The sequence below is a fragment of the Pelodiscus sinensis genome, chromosome 11 (genome assembly GCF_049634645.1).
Source record: "Pelodiscus sinensis isolate JC-2024 chromosome 11, ASM4963464v1, whole genome shotgun sequence".
NCBI classification, from domain to species: domain Eukaryota; kingdom Metazoa; phylum Chordata; order Testudines; family Trionychidae; genus Pelodiscus; species Pelodiscus sinensis.
Window position 1 is genome coordinate 47,258,531 of NC_134721.1, and position 17,892 is coordinate 47,276,422.

A 17,892-nucleotide genomic window follows, 5' to 3' on the forward strand; every position below is an offset into this window, starting at 1 on the left:
TATCCTAGTTAATGCTTTATCTTCATATTTGAATCTATACAGTCAACCTTTGCCTATCTTTCAGGATGTCAACCAAGAGACCCCTTCCACACACCTTTTTAAGTAGGGGAATTTACGGACGGCATCTTTCTTTAACAGTTAGAAGCCTTCTTCAACAAATGTTGAAGGTTGTGCACCAAGGCTTTAATATATCAGGCACATTATAAAACTTCTTGTTTCTCATTTGCTTGTAGCAATGTCAAGCTTCATGCTCCTAGTGCTATGCTGAAATTTTACATTGGACATCCATAGCTAAGGTCACTGAAAAATCTTTGACCAGCTAAGTTGTAAATAAGCTATGTATAATTTTTGTCATTTGTCAAACTACTTCATTAGGGGAGTTATCATAGTGCAAAAATAACTAATCCCCTCTATAAATAAAGTTATGAACAATATTAAAATAGAAGGAAAATGGCATTAATAGAAAAATAAGGATCACAGTCAAAATGACAAAGAAGTAGGCAGCTACTTTTGGTGATAAGAAGGAACAGTGTTGGGTTTGAAGTTAGGGGCCACTAATTTGTTTTTGACTCATTATTTAAAAAGCTCTCCTTGTAGGTTAGTGCAAGCAGCAGAGTTTTTGCAGTGTCAGAGTTTTAGCCAGCTGCCAGGCAGGCTTTCTCTTGCCAGGCTGAAGCAGAACCAAGCTAAAAGACAAACATGGAGGCTACGTCTACACTGGCCCCTCTTCCGGAAGGGGCATGTAAATTTCACCAGTCGTCGTAGGGAAATCCGCGGGGGATTTAAATATCCCCCGCGGCATTTAAATAAAAATGTCCGCCGCTTTTTTCCGGCTTTTAAAAAAGCCGGAAAAGAGCGTCTACACTGGCCCCGATCCTCCGGAAAAAGTGCCCTTTTCCGGAGGGTCTTATTCCTACTTCAAAGGGCACTTTTTCCAGAGGATCGGGGCCAGTGTAGACGCTCTTTTCCGGCTTTTTTAAAAGCCGGAAAAAAGCGGCGGATATTTTTATTTAAATGCCGCGGGGGATATTTAAATCCCCCGCGGATTTCCCTACGACGACTGGTGAAATTTACATGCCCCTTCCGGAAGAGGGGCCAGTGTAGACGTAGCCGGAGAGTCCAGGATCTTCCTGTATGGGGTTAAAAGGAAAATAATTCCTGTCCATAACCTGCAAAAGGGAAGGAGAAAATAAGGCCTATTGCTCCTGGCTTTCCCTTCCTGAAACTGTGGAAGAGGAAAAGAATACCCATCATCTCAACTCTGAGCGGATAATACTCTGCATAGTGAGCAAGGACCATGATGATTGTGGGGTTAGCAATTGTGAGTGGAGGTTTGGGAGAGGAGTAGCATGTGTATGGTGAGGTCTGGAGGAAGAAGGAGGATATGGCAATGTGCAGGCAAGAGAGATGTAATTTACCATTTTCTTCAGCAACTGGAAGGAAACCCTCCAAAACCCCACTCCTAGCTGTGCTAACATCCCTACCCAAGTTATCAAGTAATCTGCCAGCATTGCTTTCCCTACTGTCAATTCTGGTTTGTGCCAATGAAAATGGGGAATGGAGTTTTTCATTCAGTGACTCAGGACATCTGGTTTTCTAATGCAATATTTACCACCATGGACAGCTCCTCATTCTCTTCCACTAAGGCTTCTATGTTGTCTGTTTTTCTTATGTGTGTAGCTCTGTGCACCTACATCAGCATATTTTAATGTAGCAATAATATGAAATAGCAAATATGAAGATAGAACATTTAATTAAAACAGTGGAATAGTCTCCCAAAGGAAGCACTGGAAACCCACATGGCCTGCAGCATTTAAAACTAGACTAGACAAAGTGCTAGCAAATGTTCTCCAAAGAAAAAAATTGCCTTATGAGTGGAATGGACTTTGCATCCCTAAGTCCTGAGACTTTTCCATAATTCTTTGTTGGGGAAGAAGTAGCCCAAGGAATCCAGCCCAGGAAACCTTTTTTGGTAGCTAAAGGTTACTCTTAATTCCTCTGAGTTCAGCCCTGTTGGGGAATGTCAGAGCTTTAGCAATGAAGGCAGTGCCAGTTTCAGCTCACTGCTTCCTCTGTAGCTACAGCTATGAGCCATGGTGCATCCTCTGCCCTACTGATGTCAGGAGTGGAGCCATGGGGAGCTCTGAGCTGTGATATCCTCAGTGGGACTGGAGCCCTAGCATCCCCTGTGAAGCTCCAACTGAGAGTGGAACCTTGGTTTTGAGGCCCCAAGACCCAATGCTCCCCCATGGCTAAAGCACTGAGCTCCGGGGCTCTCTAGGGGCAGAAACAATGAACCTCTTACCCAGAGCCCTGGTGCCTGGCATTAGCTCTGATTCACACTTCCCTCCACAGTCATAACTCCCTCCCCATAACCTGCAGCCCCAACCCTCTGTGTGTCTGAAGTCTATGACCTCTCTTTCAGAGTTACAGAACATTTCACACTTACAGACAACGTCCATTTCTGAGCTGTCTGTAATTCTGAGATTCTACTATACACGAAGAGTCAGATTTTAAAATGAAACTGTTAGAAGTCAAAGTCAATAATGTGGCTTATAAAATCTAAAAATGCAGTTTTGCTGGTTGCCGTTTCTTTATGCTTACCAGAAAATGGCACAGATAACCCGGAGGTCAGAATTTCTGTAATTGAAAGCTAGTGAACCCATAGGTGGGTAAAGCAGCATACCAGTCAGTTCACTCTCCCATATATATGTTGACGCTGCAGGATTAACTGGCATAGAAACAAATTTTTTTTCATTAAAACCTGTAAAGACATTCAGGAAGCGGATCTGAATAAAGAAATGCCATTTTTACATAGTCACTTTTTCAAGTAGAACTTTAAAGAGTCCTTCTCATCTAGATAGAACCGTATTTTATCAAGATAGCTTACAGCTATGTATATCTAAAGCGAAGTGTAATAGTTTGTAACATACTTATGGAAATTTCTTCTCTCTCAAAAATATTGTGAACTTTTTTTTTAGCTCTCTGGTTTCTTCTATAAAAGGGAAGGTGCTGGAAGTAGGAAGGGTGGGGGGAAAGTGTACTCTTCATCTTCTGGCTTGAAGTGGTTTCCATTGTATGCATAGTTTACCATTTGGCTAAATGGCACTCAGCACCCACATTAAACAAATTGTTGCAGCACCCCTGGGGGAGGGAGTGCGGTGTAGTGATTACTACAGGAGAATGCAGGCCCTAAAGCTCCTGTCTGCTGCAATCTAGACTGGCTCAGCCTGGTTGGCCAGGGAGGCAGCTCTGTACACTGCCACTCTCCTTCCCCCTTGGGCCTGTGTGTGTAGCAGATAGATCAGAGAAGCTCTGTCCCTGCACTTGTCTGCAGGCTTTCCCCCTGCCATTTCCATTGGCTGGGAACCTGCCCCTTCACTCCCATCAAATGGAGCTGTGCTTGGTAAGCACACCAATCCCCTGCCTCCTCCCTCCCACCAAGACCTTTGCACCTCTAGCCCACTCCTACATCCCAGTGGTGTAGCGAGGGGGGGCAGGGAGCAGTTGCCCTAGGCGCCAATTTAGGCCCCCTCTGCTCCCTCTGTCATCGCTTGGCTCACCTGCACCCCCTGCCACCAGCTGGAGCCTCTTCTCCACCTCTCTGCCCCCAGCCCAACCCTCCTCCATCTCCGCTGGAGGAGCAGCTGTTCTGGATTTGATTTTAACAAAGAGGGAGGAACTAGTTGAGAACTTGAAAGTGGAAGACAGTATGGGGGACAGTGATCATGAAATAATAGAGTTCATGATCTTAAGGAAAGGTAGAAGGGAGACCAGCACAATTGAGGTAATGGATTTCAGGAAGGCAGATTTTGATAAGCTCAGAGAACTTGTAGGTAAGGTCCCATGGGAAGCAAGACTGAAGGGAAAAACAACTGAGGAGAGTTGGAAGTATTTCAAAGGAAGTTGTTAAGGGCCCAAAAGAAAACAATTCCGCTGTGTAGGAAAGATAGAAAATACGTCAAAAGACCAGCTTGGCTTAACAAGGAGATCTTGCATGATCTCAAAATAAAAAAGGAGTCCTATAAAAAATGGAAACTAGGACAAATAACAAAGGATGAATATAGGCAAGCAACACGGGAATGCAGGGGCAAGATTAGAAAGGCAAAGGCACAAAATGAGATCAAACTAGCTACCGGCATAAAGGGAAACAAGAAGACCTTTTATAAATACATTAGAAGCAAGAGGAAGACCAAGGACAGGGTAGGCCCACTGCTCAGTGAGGAGGGAGAAGCAGTAACAGGAAACTTGGAAATGGCGGAGATGCTCAATGACTTCTTTGTTTCGGTCTTCACCGAGAAGTCTGGAGGTGTGCCTAACGTAGTGAATACAAGCAGAGAGAGGGTAAGTTTAGAAGATAGGATACACAAAGAACAAGTTAAAAATCACTTAGGAAAGTTAGATGTCAGCAAGTCACCAGGTCCTGATGAAATGCATCCCAGGATACTCAAGGAGCTGCTAGAGGAGGTATCTGAGCCTTTAGCTATGATCTTTGAAAAATCATGGAAGATAGGGGAGATTCCAGAAGACTGGAAAAGGGCAAATATTGTGCCCATCTATAAAAAGGGGAATAAGAACAACCCAGGAAACTACAGACCGGTCAGTTTAACGTCTGTCCCAGGGAAGATAATGGAGCAGGCAATTAAGGAAATCACATGCAAACACTTGGAAGGTAATAAAGTGATAGGGAGTAGCCAGCATGGGTTTGTGAAGAACAAGTCATGCCAAACTAATCTGATAGCTTTCTTTGATAGGATAACGAGCCTTGTGGATAAGGGAGAAGCGGTGGATGTCATATACCTAGACCTTAGTAAGGCATTTGATACGGTCTCGCATGATATTCTTATTGATAAGCTAGGCAAATATAACTTAGATAGGGCCACGATAAGGTGGGTGCATAATTGGCTGGATAACCATAGTCAGAGAGTTGTTGTTAACGGTGCTAAATCCTGCTGGAAAGGGATAACAAGTGGAGTTCCGCAAGGGTCTGTTTTGGGACCCGTACTGTTCAATATCTTCATCAATGATGTAGATATTGGGATAGAGAGTACGCTTATTAAGTTTGCAGATGATACCAAACTGGGTGGGGTTGCAACTTCTTTGGAGGATAGGGACATAATTCAAAATGACCTTAGCAAGTTAGAGAAATGGTCAGAGGTAAACAGGATGAAGTTTAATAAAGAGAAATGCAAAGTGCTCCACTTAGGAAGGAACAATCAGTTCCATACATACAAGATGGGAAGCGACTGTCTAGGAAGGAGCATGGCGGAAAGGGATCTAGGGGTCATAGTGGACCACAAGTTGAATATGAGTCAACAGTGTGATTCTGCTGCAAAAAAAGCAAATATGATTCTAGATTGTATCAACAGGTGTGTTGTAAGCAAAACTCGTGAAGTCATTCTGCCGCTCTACTCTGCACTAGTTAGGCCTCAGCTGGAGTACTGTGTCCAGTTCTGGGCGCCACATTTCAAGAAAGATGTGGAGAAATTGGAAAGGGTACAGAAAAGAGCGACAAGAATGATTAAAGGTCTAGAGAACATGACCTATGAAGCCAGGCTTCATGAACTGGGCTTGTTTAGTTTGGAAAAAAGAAGATTAAGGGGGGACATGATAGCGGTTTTCAAATATCTAAAAGGGTGTCACAAGGAGGAAGGAGAAAATTTGTTCCTCTTGGTTACTGAGGACAGGACAAGGAGTAATGGGCTTAAAGTGCAGCAAGGGAGGTTTAGATTGGACATTAAGAAAAAATTCCTAACTGTCAGGGTGGTCAAATATTGGAATAAATTGCCAAGGGAGGTGGTGGAATCTCCCTCTCTGTAGATATTTAAGAACAGGTTAGATAGACATCTGTCAGGGATGGTGTAGACAGAGCTTGGTCCTGCCTTGAGGGCGGGGGGCTGGACTCGATGACCTCTCGAGGTCCCTTCCAGTCCTATGATTCTATGAGTGCATGTAGGGGCCCGGTGGAGAGGGTGGGGGAAGATGCAGTACAAGAGCCCACTGCTCCTTCCAAGGTTGGGCTAAGCCATGCGCCAGGTTCGGGGCCCTGCCATGTAGAGGTGGTGGGAGGGGGGCACATAACACCCTTGCTACGTCTCTGCTGCACCCTACCTCCATCCCAAAGACTGCACCCCCACTCCACCCTACTTCCTGCCCAGACCCTACATCTTCACCTGCAGCCCACTCCCCAGCAGCCCCTTCCTGCACACTGAACCCCACATTTTTGGTCCCATCCGGAAGCCTAAGGGGCACCCACAAAATCTGCTAGCCCCAGGCCTCCATAAGAGTTAATCTGGTCCTGATAGGAGATCAAGGAGCTAAGATTCCTGGGACCTAGTCCACCTATCAGCTGCATACGTGTAACCTTCTGGGATTGATGAGGTCCTGTCATTTCAGCTTTGTTTACCAGTGACATGCAGTATATGAACTACTGTAAATCATTTCAATCTATGTGCTTCTGTTTACTCACAAATAAAATTAATAGTTCCAAAGATTCCCACAGCAATGCCATCATTGACTGGTGCAGTCAGTGACTGAGACAGTGTAACTGAATGTTTAGTATATGTGTTGGTGTTGCTGTGAGGGCATAGTTAAGACCAACTAATGGTGCCTGAGGAGCTTCACCAAACAGCCAACTGATTTTGCTGCCCAGAGTCTGTCCTTGCTACTGCTGCTTGTGTATAAAGAGTTTAAACAAGATGTTGCTTCCTCTGGCCGGAGTGATCTTGGGCCAGTGTAATTGCCCCAGTTGTTCTTCCCTTTCTCCAGTTTCAGGAGAGTGGCTGCTGCTCAGATAATATGGAGATGGACAAGTTCTGAAGCGTGGATGCACTTCCAGGAAGCTTGAGCTACTATTGCCTGCTCTGTGTTACTTATGATAAACAGAGTACTCAGGCTGTAAGTCAAGTTCAATTCATAATCACAAATTGACTTGAAACAGTTTTAGTTCCCTAACATTTAGGAAAAGATTTATTAAAGAAGTAATATCATCAGTTGCAGGTCACTAATATCACCCATGCTTGGAATTTTATATGACTTAACAATAAAGTAATATAAATGAGCAGGAATGGTTCAAATGCTACTTCTAGTTTAGCTTGCTAGTTTAGCATAAACTTATGGATGTTTATTGAGGTAGCAAATTGCCTTAGGATTGCAGGGGAGGTGCTCAGTGAAATAGAACTAACACATTTCCAAACAGATGGAAAAGTGCTTTCCAGGATTAGCTCTCCCCCAACAAAGTCTCCCCTGGCAGAGAGTACCACATCCCCGCAAGTTGACTGAGGTAGGACTGTGGGCTGTGCAGCTGCCTGCACATTACAGCAGCCGCTCTCCGCCTTACCTGTGGGACTTAGCTCCAGCCCCCTTAGAGAGAGCTCCCAAACCGAGAGGCGTTGCAAACTGGCAGGCAAGGGAAACAGCCACTACGCGGGACGGTGAACCACAGCAGGTGCGTGGGTGGCACAAGGTGATAGAACCATGCGGGTCAGGGGGCCGAAAGGGAATTGCACTCCTGCCCCAGACTGCAATGCCCAGGGGAGGCACCTCAGCCCTGCGGGAGATGCGCGGCTGCTGGGGGAAGGAGGCGGAGCGTGGTCCGGGCTCTGTCCAACCTCGTCTCCCCGCCGGTGACGCTCTTTCTGAAAGGGCGGAGGGCCCAGTGTTATGTGCTCTGGCCCCACGAGGGACACGTCTGCGGCCCTGGCAGAGCAGCGAGCCACCTGCTCAGGGGAAGGGCCCAGCCCAGGTCGGTCTGTCCGTCCGGAGCAGCGGGGAGGGCGCTGTGGGCGGGGTTGTGCATTGCGGCTGGAGGCTGACCGGGAGGAGCCCGCCCTGCGGCCGCTCTCAGGCTCGCGCTGTGAGGGCTCTGGCCCGCTGCGCGCTCACCTCAGAGCAGCCTTGGGCGGCGCGGGGGCGGGAAGCAGCCAGCGCCTCCCCTCATTGGGGGCGAGGAGCGCGCGAGCCCGCCCGCCCGCACAGCGCAGCGCCCGGCAGGAGCGGAGCCCGCTGCAGCGCGCCTCCCGCCCGCCCTCTCCTCAGCGCCGCCCGCCGCTGCCCCGGCTCCCGGCCAGATGATGAACTTTCTGCGGCGCAGGCTCTCGGACAGCAGCTTCATCGCCAACCTGCCCAATGGCTACATGACCGACCTGCAGCGGCCGGAGCCCCAGCAGCCGCCGCCTCCCTCTGCCTCCTCGGCGGCTCCTGCCGCCGCCTCCCCGGCCTCGGAGCGCCGGCAGCCGCCGCAGTCGGCGCCACCCCAGCAGCCGCCGCCGCAGCAGCAGCAGTCGGCGGGGAGCAGCTTCTTCAGCTCCCTCTCCAACGCCGTGAAGCAGACGGCAGCCTCGGCCGGCTTGGTGGATGCGGCGTCGGCCGCTTCCTCAGCGGCAGCCAAAAAGTTCAAGCTGCTCCTGGTCATTGATGAGCCGCATACGGACTGGTAGGTGCCCCCCCCCCCCCACTGTAAAGAGCCCCCCGCATCTTCCCTTCCCTCATGGGGTACTGGCTGTAAAGCTCTCCCTCCCCCTCCCTCCCCCTGCTTTTAATGGCCAGGTGTGTGGCTCTGGTGCTTGGGGAAAGCCTGTTTACTTCAGTGGCAAGGACTCGCCTTTGGGTGGGGGTGGGGGTGGGGGAGAGAAGCACCCTGCCTTTCAGGGCTGCTTGTGCAGAACCGCTTGTTCTGATAGTTGCGGGTGATTAGTTTGCACGAGACGATGATTAGGTCTGCAGCTAGTTGCCTCCCTCACAAGCTATTTCATTTCTGCCCCCGCCCCTTGAAAGCAGAGTCAGATTGGTTCGTGTTAGTAGAAAAATCGGTTGTGATTTATTTTCTAAACCTACAAGTCATCAAGTACCAAGGTGTATAAAAAGGAATTAAGCAATTTTCGAGACATGGACGCCATGGAATTTATTGAACCCACTAGGGAAGAATATACTTTAAGTGAGATCAGAAGTTATTTTCATCTTGTATAATCCTGGGAATACTTTAGACAGTCAGTATATATGCCTGATTTGTATGTGGCTGTTGTATGAATATGCAACACAGATTTCTGTGCATGAGTGGACTTGTTTTTATGCAGGTCTTTGTGATTACATGGTGGTGTTTTAAAAATCTTTATGGCTTGTTTATTGATTGATAAGAATGCTGATAGTCATCCTGAACAGCCCAGATCTGTAAAATTACATAATTAGAGTTTGAGTTGACTTTTTAGCTTTTGTTATACCTTGCTAATTTGCATCTAGTTCAGTCAAAATAAAAATATGATTGAGGAGTTGATATGCTGACTTATTATTTCATCTTGTGTGTAACTATTAGCAGTGGTGCAGTTTATAAATCTGTGAGAACTCTATCGCTAATGCATGCCAGACCACCATACATGAGGATGATGCATGCCATAATGCATCAAGCAGACAGGCCATGTGTTTGTTGATTCTGTTTATTAAGTTTTTGAGCACTGCTTATTCAAAATGCAGGCTAAAATCAATTAAGGCAATTTTTTTATAATATGTAGAAATTCTTAATAAAGTCTAAGTAAATGTTTATTTTTAAACCAACATTTTTATTTACAGTTTGGATCATATTTCAAAACAAAGATGCTTTATGTTTGAAGGGAGGACAAGCCACAAGTAGCTTAATGGAAAAATAGTAAATAAAAATCCTATTGATACAATATGTGAAACAAATTTTAAAAAACAAATGCATTAAGTTTAGAGAAAAAAAAACACAAACCAACAACCTAAATCTGAGACAAAAAAATGAATTCTGATGCTTTAAATGGTAGGAAAAATGTGTTGTTTGAGCATGCTGGTTTTCTTCTCCCTATCAGAGCAAATATTTAACCTTTCACACACACAATTCACAGTCTTGTAGTCTGAAGTTATAAATGAGGGATCCTTTTTCTTTTTATTAGGTTTTAAGAAAAAAATATTTTCAAAGTGTACAAATCCCAATTTCAAAAATCAGATAACACTAGATTGCTTGTCTAGTAATCCCTGGTGATTCGTTTCCATTCCTATCAGCATCAGCCTCTGTACTGGTAATGATGAAGTTGTTCAGGTTAATGTAATGACATTTTAATATCAACAGGTTTATAGTGGAATGACAGGTAACTGAATCTGTCCTAACCAAGGCTAGTGCCAATAAACTCTGTTTTGCAAATATATGTTGGGTATGACTGCTTGTGCATCCCTGTTAGAAGATCAGATGTTTCACAAGTTTACACTGTTTTATTGTCTACTTATTTTACTTTGTCTTTCTGATAAACCATGTGAAAACTGTATTTGGTACTATTGGAAAGAACAGTTTTGAGTCAGTTTGGTTGCGGTTTGTTTAAAATTCTATTGGGCCTAGCATCTCCTCTCTCCCCAACCCCAAGAAATAGTCATTTTGTTTAAATGCCTAAATAATTGCCTAAATGTAAATAGGTAGATTTGAAAAGTATATAAGTATTAGTGGCTTTGTACCTTTTAGAATTCTGGAATCCATGCAGATATTTGTTGAACTGCAAAATAATTTGACTAGCAGGAAGAAAAACAGGATATGCATGAGAAATGATAACCTGTATAAATATTTAAAAATCATTTCAACTTGCTCTTGAAATGGATAAATTAATGCAGGCTGTTCTGTTCCATAATCATGACCTGTGAGCTAGACACTGTGTTGTATGATGCAATTGACAAAATGAGATGTATGGAGTGAACTGAAGTCCTGTCAAATGGTACAGGAAAAAGATCATGTTTTGACAGACAAGTAGTTATCTGAGAAATAGATTGAGTTGTTTGAAGTTTATCCTGAATTTTAGGCTTGTATATGAATTCAGATTAGTTTAATATGAGAGAGATGCTTTTAATATGTTGAATTACACTGTCCTCATTTTATAGGTTGAATGTGCACAACTGTATTTGGTTATGGCCTTTATAGAAACCTAGAAATTGCTAGAGTGGATTAGATCTGGGATCAGTCTAGTTGAGTATCCAGTCTCTCTCAATGGACAGAACCAAATGCTGAGAGGAAGGTGTAAGAACCTCTTAAAATGTAAATAGGATTCCTCTCTTCCCTTCCTTACCGCACAGGTCTTACCCTGGTCTCTCTTTCTGCAATATCTTTGAGATGGAGTGACCAGTACTATATACAGCATCCAAATGAGGCACCACTGGATTTATACAAAGGCATTGTAATATTTTCTGAATTATTTTTCCATTCCTTTCCTTTTTATTTTCTTTTTTTAAAACCACACATACATGTTGAGTAGAGATCTTTGTTGAGCTGCTTATACTGATGCGTTGGTCACTTTCCAGTGTTCATGTAACTAATTTAGAATGCTATAAGATATGTGAATGTAACATAGTAAAAAGTATTTTTATTTGTAAAAAGATTATGATTTATAGTTATACAGATGCGTTGAGATCTATGGATGAAATAAGAGCTTATTTATTAAAATAAATGGTGTAAAATCAAAGTCTCCCCCCCCCCCCCCCCGCTCCATGCTTTTGTCTCTGTAGGAGGCAGCAAAGGGGGGGAAGTGGCTTCACTGACCAGACACACACAGAAAGCCAGCTTTTAAGCGGCTTCTGTGAAGCTGCCTGCCCCCCCTTGCCTCCCACAGCCAGAGGCTGTAGTGAGGGTGTTATGTGCCCAGGGGCATAGGCAAAATTTGTGCTCCCCAATCATTTTGCTTACTCCTCCTGATGCATTCAGCAGCAGCACCTCCCTCTCTCGCTCCCCCCAGAGATGGGGGTTTACCTTTCAGCTAACGAGCTGCTCATGCACCCCAGGTGCCTCACGCTCAGAAGTTAGGCTAAGGGAAACAGGTGCCTCACCTGAGTGGCTGTCTCCTGCGCCTTTTGTTCCAGTTCCTGTTCCCAGTGCCAGGGCAGCCTGGGCGGGCTGAGAGGGGACTGAAGCTGCACAGCTTCTCGGGCAGCTTCACTTTTTTCCTTTAGTGCTTTGCAGCTTGTCATTTCCGCCAGGCTCCCAGAGTGAGCCGAGTGCGAAGCTGCAGGGGAGACAGCAGCAGTGCCCCAGTCCCGCCGCGGCTGCCTGGTTAGGCACCCAGCCCCGCACGCCCTCCACCTTCGAAGCAGCCTGGTGGATCTGGGAGTCGCGGGGACAGGAGGCCCGAGGTGATGGAGCCTGCAGCAGCAACAGCCTCCTCCTGGCTGCACCAGCACCATGAACTGAAGCCCGAGAGAGGTGTCATGGCAGAGTCAGTGAGCAGGAGAGGAGCACGGGGGGTAGCGGGCATTCCCTGCACTTGGGGGCACTAGCGCAGAGCCTGAGCTGAGAGCAGCATGCGGGGCTCTGGGGAAACCTACTCCAGCAAAAAACAACCCCTCCCCACCTCCATACAATATAACTTTTGGCAGCTAAATTGGTGCCCCCCCAGCGTGATGCCTCGGGGCAACTGCTCCCCCACCCCTCCTTGCTACACCATTGCACACAGCAGCAGTAGTGTCGGGAGGGGGCAAGTAGGAGCCGGTGCTGGGGGGTGCAAGCTTAAAAGCCAGCTCCGAATGAGTACTGGCTCCTATGGAGTTGTCTGCCCCCATCCCCGCTGCCTTTGCTTAGAGAGGCAGCAGTGCGGGGGTGAGGAGGGCAGGTGGGAGCCAGTACATGTAGGAAACTGCTTTCAAGCTAGCTCCCCACATGTATCGGCTTTCATGGAGCTGCCTGTCCCCCAAAGAGAATGCAGTCTAAGTATAAGGTAAGAACAGATGGATGTTGACAGAAAGATGAATGAGTAGAAGGAAACAGCAAAACAGTCTCTGTCAGTAGGTGAGCAGTGGTCTCAGTACACCATCTGCATAATAGTTGACAAGCTTTTTGTAGGTATCATGGCAAAGGGGAGTTTTAAGAAAGAGTTTGAAGGAGTACAATGATGTGGCTTTGTGAATATTTATAGGAAACTCCTCCGAACAATGAGGGTCAGCATTAGAGGAAGCACAAAGGCACGTGTTTGAAAATGTAAGAAGTGGGCAGTGGAGACTGGCCTCTTCGCCTGATTGTAGAGAGAGATTTTAGGTGGTGGGAGGTGATCTATGAAGGGCTGTAAAGGGTCCAAGTCAGCGGGAGGCCATGCTGCCCCCCTTTACTATCCAGTTGAACGACAGCGATAGAGATGCAGCCGTGTTAAGTCTGGTCTAGCTGAAACTAAGGACAGAACTATGTAGCACTTTAAAGACTAACAAGATGGTTTATTAGGTGATGAGCTTTCGTGGGCCAGACCCTCTTTGTCAGATCACTATGTGGAAGAAAATGGGCACAACCATATATACCAAGGTGATACAATCAAAAAAATGAACGCATGTGAAATTGACAAATCAAATTTTAGAACAGAGTGGGGGTGAGGGGGGAAGGTTAGTGTCTTTGAGATAATGACATGGGGTGATAATAGGGGAAGTTTCTGTGAGGTAATGACATTAGGGGTGATAATTGGGGAAGCTATCTTTGTAATGGGTGAGGTAATTAGAGTCTTTGTTTAAACCCATACATAAAGTGTCAAATTTAAGCATGAATGACAATTCTGAAGCTTCTCGTTGAAGTCTGGAGTTAAAGTCTCTTTGAAGCAATATGAATGTTTTAAGGTCATTGAGGGAATGGTCAGTCTGGCAGAAATGACAAGCAACAGCTTTCTCTCTGTGAGAGTCTTATGTCTGTTTTGTGTGCATTGATTCTTTGGCAAAGTGTCTGAGAAGTTTGTCCAATGTACATAGCAGATGGACACTTTAGGCACATGATGGCATAAATTATATTTCTGGATGAACAGGAATATGTGTTCTTGATCTTGTAACTGGCATGGTTAGGTCCAATAATGGTGTCAGCGAAGTAAATATGTGGAAAAAGCTGGCAATGGGGTTTGTTGCAAAGGAAAGTTCCAGGGTTGATATTAGTGTGGTATGTCCTGTGGTTCTTGGTAACAATCCTCCTGAGGTTAGGTGGGTGTCTATAGAAGACTATGGGTCTGTCTCCCAGAGTCTCTCGGAGTGTGTTCCAGTATAGGTTGTAGTTTATTGATAATGCGTTGGACGGGTTTAAGTTAGGGGCTATAGGTGATGACAAGTGGTGTTCTATTGTTGGGTCTGTCTTGAAGTAGATGGTTTCTGGGTATTCGTCTGGCTCTTTCAATTTGTTTTTTTATTTCTCCAGGTGGGTAATTGAGTTTTAAAAACACTTGGTAGAGATCATGAAGTTTCTAGTCTCTGTCAGTGGGATTAGAGCAGATGCGATTGTATCTAAGGGCTTGGCTATAGACGATGGATCATATGGTGTGTCCTAGATGGGAGCTGGAGGCATGTAGGTAACTGTAGAAGTCAGTGGGTTTTCTGTGGAGAGTGGCGTCTAATTTACCATTGGTGATTTGTACTGTGATATCCAGGAAATGGATCTGTTGTGTAGAATGGTCCAGGCTGAGATTGATGGTGGGGTGTAGGTTGTTCTACATGAGAGATCCATTTCCTAGATACCACAGTCACTGAGTTGGCTGGGATCTGCGCCGTAATGCACCAACTAGGTCTGTGGGTCAGCAGGGATCCGAGCTGCAATGCGCTGCCCACCCGACCTCCATCTCCTCAGCCGCCCCAGGGTCAGCTGTCCCTGGGCTGCTTCCCAGTTCCCCCTAGGGGCTTACCAGACTCAGGCACTGCTCCTTGGGGTCAGCTTGGGATGGAGGTGCTGGCAAGATGTCTGTGGGTTCTGGCTCAGGCAGGAGCCCAGGTGGACCGGCCTAGTCATCAGGACCCAATGGGGGTCCCAGAGGTCTCGGCATCTCTTAAGCCATGGTAATAGTCTCAGCAGCCCAGGCCAGGCATTGGGGACTGGCAGGGGTCGTGGTAGCCCAACCCAGTGCTCCCATTGGGTGTGGTGTGGCGGGAGCTGGGACCAAACATCTGGCCTGTTTAGCTTCCAGGCTCTGACTGAGCTCCCGGCTCTTATACTCCTAGTCCTGCCCTCCAGCTTCCCGTGGACAGGACTAGGGGAGGAGGGACCTGCCCACCAAGGGGTCTTCAAGGGCCCTTCCTCTTCTGGGTCAGAGGGAGGCCATGTTGCTGTCCCCGGCTCATTACAAGGGCTTTGAAAATGAAGACAAAGAGCCTTATAGATAGGTGTGATAGAAAACGGGGACCCAGTGGAGGGATGAAAAATGACAGGTTAGAAACCTTTTTTTTTTTTTTTTTTTTTTGCAGCAACATTCTGAATGATTGAGTGGGGCAAGACTGCATTTGCCAAGGCTGTAGAAAAGGATGTTGGAGTAACAGATATGTGAAATGAGAGCTGGAATGTGAGTTCTAGTTATGTGGCTTGGTATCCCAGATAGGTATGTTAAAGTGTGTTTATTTGTGTAAATGTGTTCCCAGCAGCTTGCTCAGCACCAGTGGTGGCTCATTGACTGTTTTGCTCTGGAGCCTGAAATTGCTGTTGGTGAGCCTGGCGGTGAAGCTGGGAGCAAGTTTTCTTATTTTGTTTTTGGAAACTTTGTTAATTTTAAAAGTAGGCCCTCACAAGGGCAGTAATTGGAAGAATGACTGTATGGAGTTTAATAAGCCCTGCAGGAGAGGAAAACCAAAGTAGGGCATTACAGAGGCATTAAATGATAATACTTCAGGAAGAAGAGCATGATTGACTCTTCTGACGTTGAGAATCCAGTTTTGGTTCTGAGAGGTGCTAGAACAGTTGTGGGCAACCTGCAGCCCGTTGGGATTCTATATGTAGCCTACAAGACATTTTGTTATCATTGCCCATGTGCAAGGTTGCCAGATTCTGCTGGTTTTTGTCCATGCAGTTTTTTTCTTACTGCTATTTGCTGCTCCACACAGCTGCCTCTTCTATCCTGGGGATCCAGCTGTGGGTGTGTGTAACTGCATAACTGTTGAATTTTTCAGCAGTCACATGTTACACAATTACCCACATTTTAACATCCCTAGTCTGGGGAGACCATGACAATCTGGCAGCCCAATGAAATCGAGGGCCACTCATGTGACCTGCTCATTAGCCTACGTTGCTCATAACCGTGCTAGAAAGAAGAAAGTCAGTTGTTTTCTTGACTTCAGCCGAACTATACCCTTGAGTAAATGTGATAGGGTGTTCTTGGCTCCTGCCTCTGCTTTGGCGCATAAACTTCTCTTGTGCTGGTCAAACACCTCTATTTTAATGTGGGTTCCCCCCACTATATACTATAGTACAGAATACTAAATTCAGCTCTATGCCAATAGTTCTAGGAAGCTCTAAGCTTCTGTAACAAACAGGGACGAGAAATCTCCCTCCTTCCTCTGTCACCTGCTTTCCCCTTTTCTATTTCATTCCTTCCTGTATCTCTCTGTAGCCCCTACCTACTACCCTAATTAGCCTCCCTGTTCTCCTCCACCCATGAATTAGGCACAGCTCTAATCAGCTCTGTTCTGCATTATCTGATTGGATCTGCCATGATCAGAGTGCTGGCTCAGTCACAGTAAGCCTTAGGGAAACAAGGTGGGAGAAGTAATATCTTTTATTAGATGGTCCACCTGCCTTGTCTGTCTAATATCCTGGGACTGACATGGCTATAATTACACTGCCTTCATGAGTTAGTCTTGGCACAATTAGTCCCTTAATCTTTTCAGTATCTGCAATAGATTAAGAATTTTAAAAGATTGCATTTGACTCTAATCCAGGGGTGGGCAATGATTTTGATGGGTGGCACTCCAAGAATTTGGAAAGTGGTCCAAGGTCGTATTCTTCCATATTAATGGAGGAGGTGCAGGGTCTGGGGGGGAGGGAGAAGGGAGCTTGCAGTAAGGAATTGGGGTGCAGTGGAAAGTGGTCAACGGCTGTATTCTTCCATATTAATGGAAGAGCTGTGGGATCTGGGTGGAGGTGCAGAAGAGAGCTTTCAGTAAGGGATTCAGGTGTGGGGCCTGGGAGGGAATTTGGGTGAAGGAGGCAGTTGTGACTTGGGTTAGGGGACTAGGGGTGCAGGGTTCTGGGTTGTGACTTGGGGAAGGGGGCTAAGGTGTGGGAGTGGGGTGGAGGAGTTTGGGCTCTGACCTATGGCAGCAGGGAATTGTGATTCGGGGGAGGGGACTGAGGTGCAGGATCTGGGAGGGGATATGGGTGCAGGAGGGGGGACAGAGGGTTTGAGTTGTGACCTGGGGCAGGGGATTGAGGTGCAGGATCTGGGAGCGGATATGGGGACAGGAGAGGGGCAGAGGGTTTGGGTTATGTGAGGTTGGGGGGCAAAGGGTTGGGGTACCAGAGGCAGGTTCTGGCTGGGAAAGTTACTTGCTTGACTCCCAACCAGCAACCTTCCCAAGCAGACTCCCTGCCTGCCCTGCCCCCCCACTGCACTGGTTTCAAGGGCTATGTGGTTTCTGAACTGCTAGGAGCCTGAGGGAAGAGTGCTTCCCAAGCTGATTGTTAACAGGTAGCTTCTATTGCCTAGAAACCAGCCAATGGGTTTGTGCAGAGGGCAGAAGCAGCACACAAACCCTTTCCTCCCTGCAACAGTTGCTTTTATTAACAGTGTGCATGGGCAGGCAGAGAGTTCATGGGCCAGATCTGGCAGCTTTGAAAGGTATTTTGCCCAGGCCTTCTCTAATCTGTATCTTCAAGAACTGCAATATTCTTTGCACCCAATATGAAATTCTAAGTCACATGTTAACACCTTCTGAAAGAGGGTTCAGTTATATGGACTTCCTTACCAATGCATGGGTTGGGGAGGGGCTCAGAGTTCTGCGAAACTTGTTGAAAAGTAAATAGGACAGAAAAGGAGAAGATACTCACTGAAAAGATATTTTATAGGAAGGTGTATAGCATTAAGATCCAGCATGTGGATAAAACTACCTGTACTGATTTTGGAAATAAATGTAAAGAAACAGTTTCTAACCATCAGCCTATATTTTGAAATCAGAGCAGAAGGAAATAAT

General features: G+C 46.2%; 1 protein-coding gene across 1 annotated transcript in view; it reads left to right on the top strand.

The window, feature by feature from the left end:
* The first annotated feature begins 7,353 nt into the window (after positions 1-7,353).
* Positions 7,354-17,892, top strand: part of SYN2 (synapsin II) — a 259,209-nt gene continuing 248,670 nt past the window's right edge. Inside the window, exon 1 of the mRNA XM_075939636.1 lies at positions 7,354-8,434. Within this exon, the coding sequence (XP_075795751.1) occupies positions 8,070-8,434 (365 nt within the window). The 5' untranslated portion in view covers positions 7,354-8,069. The remainder of the gene's footprint in view (positions 8,435-17,892) is intronic.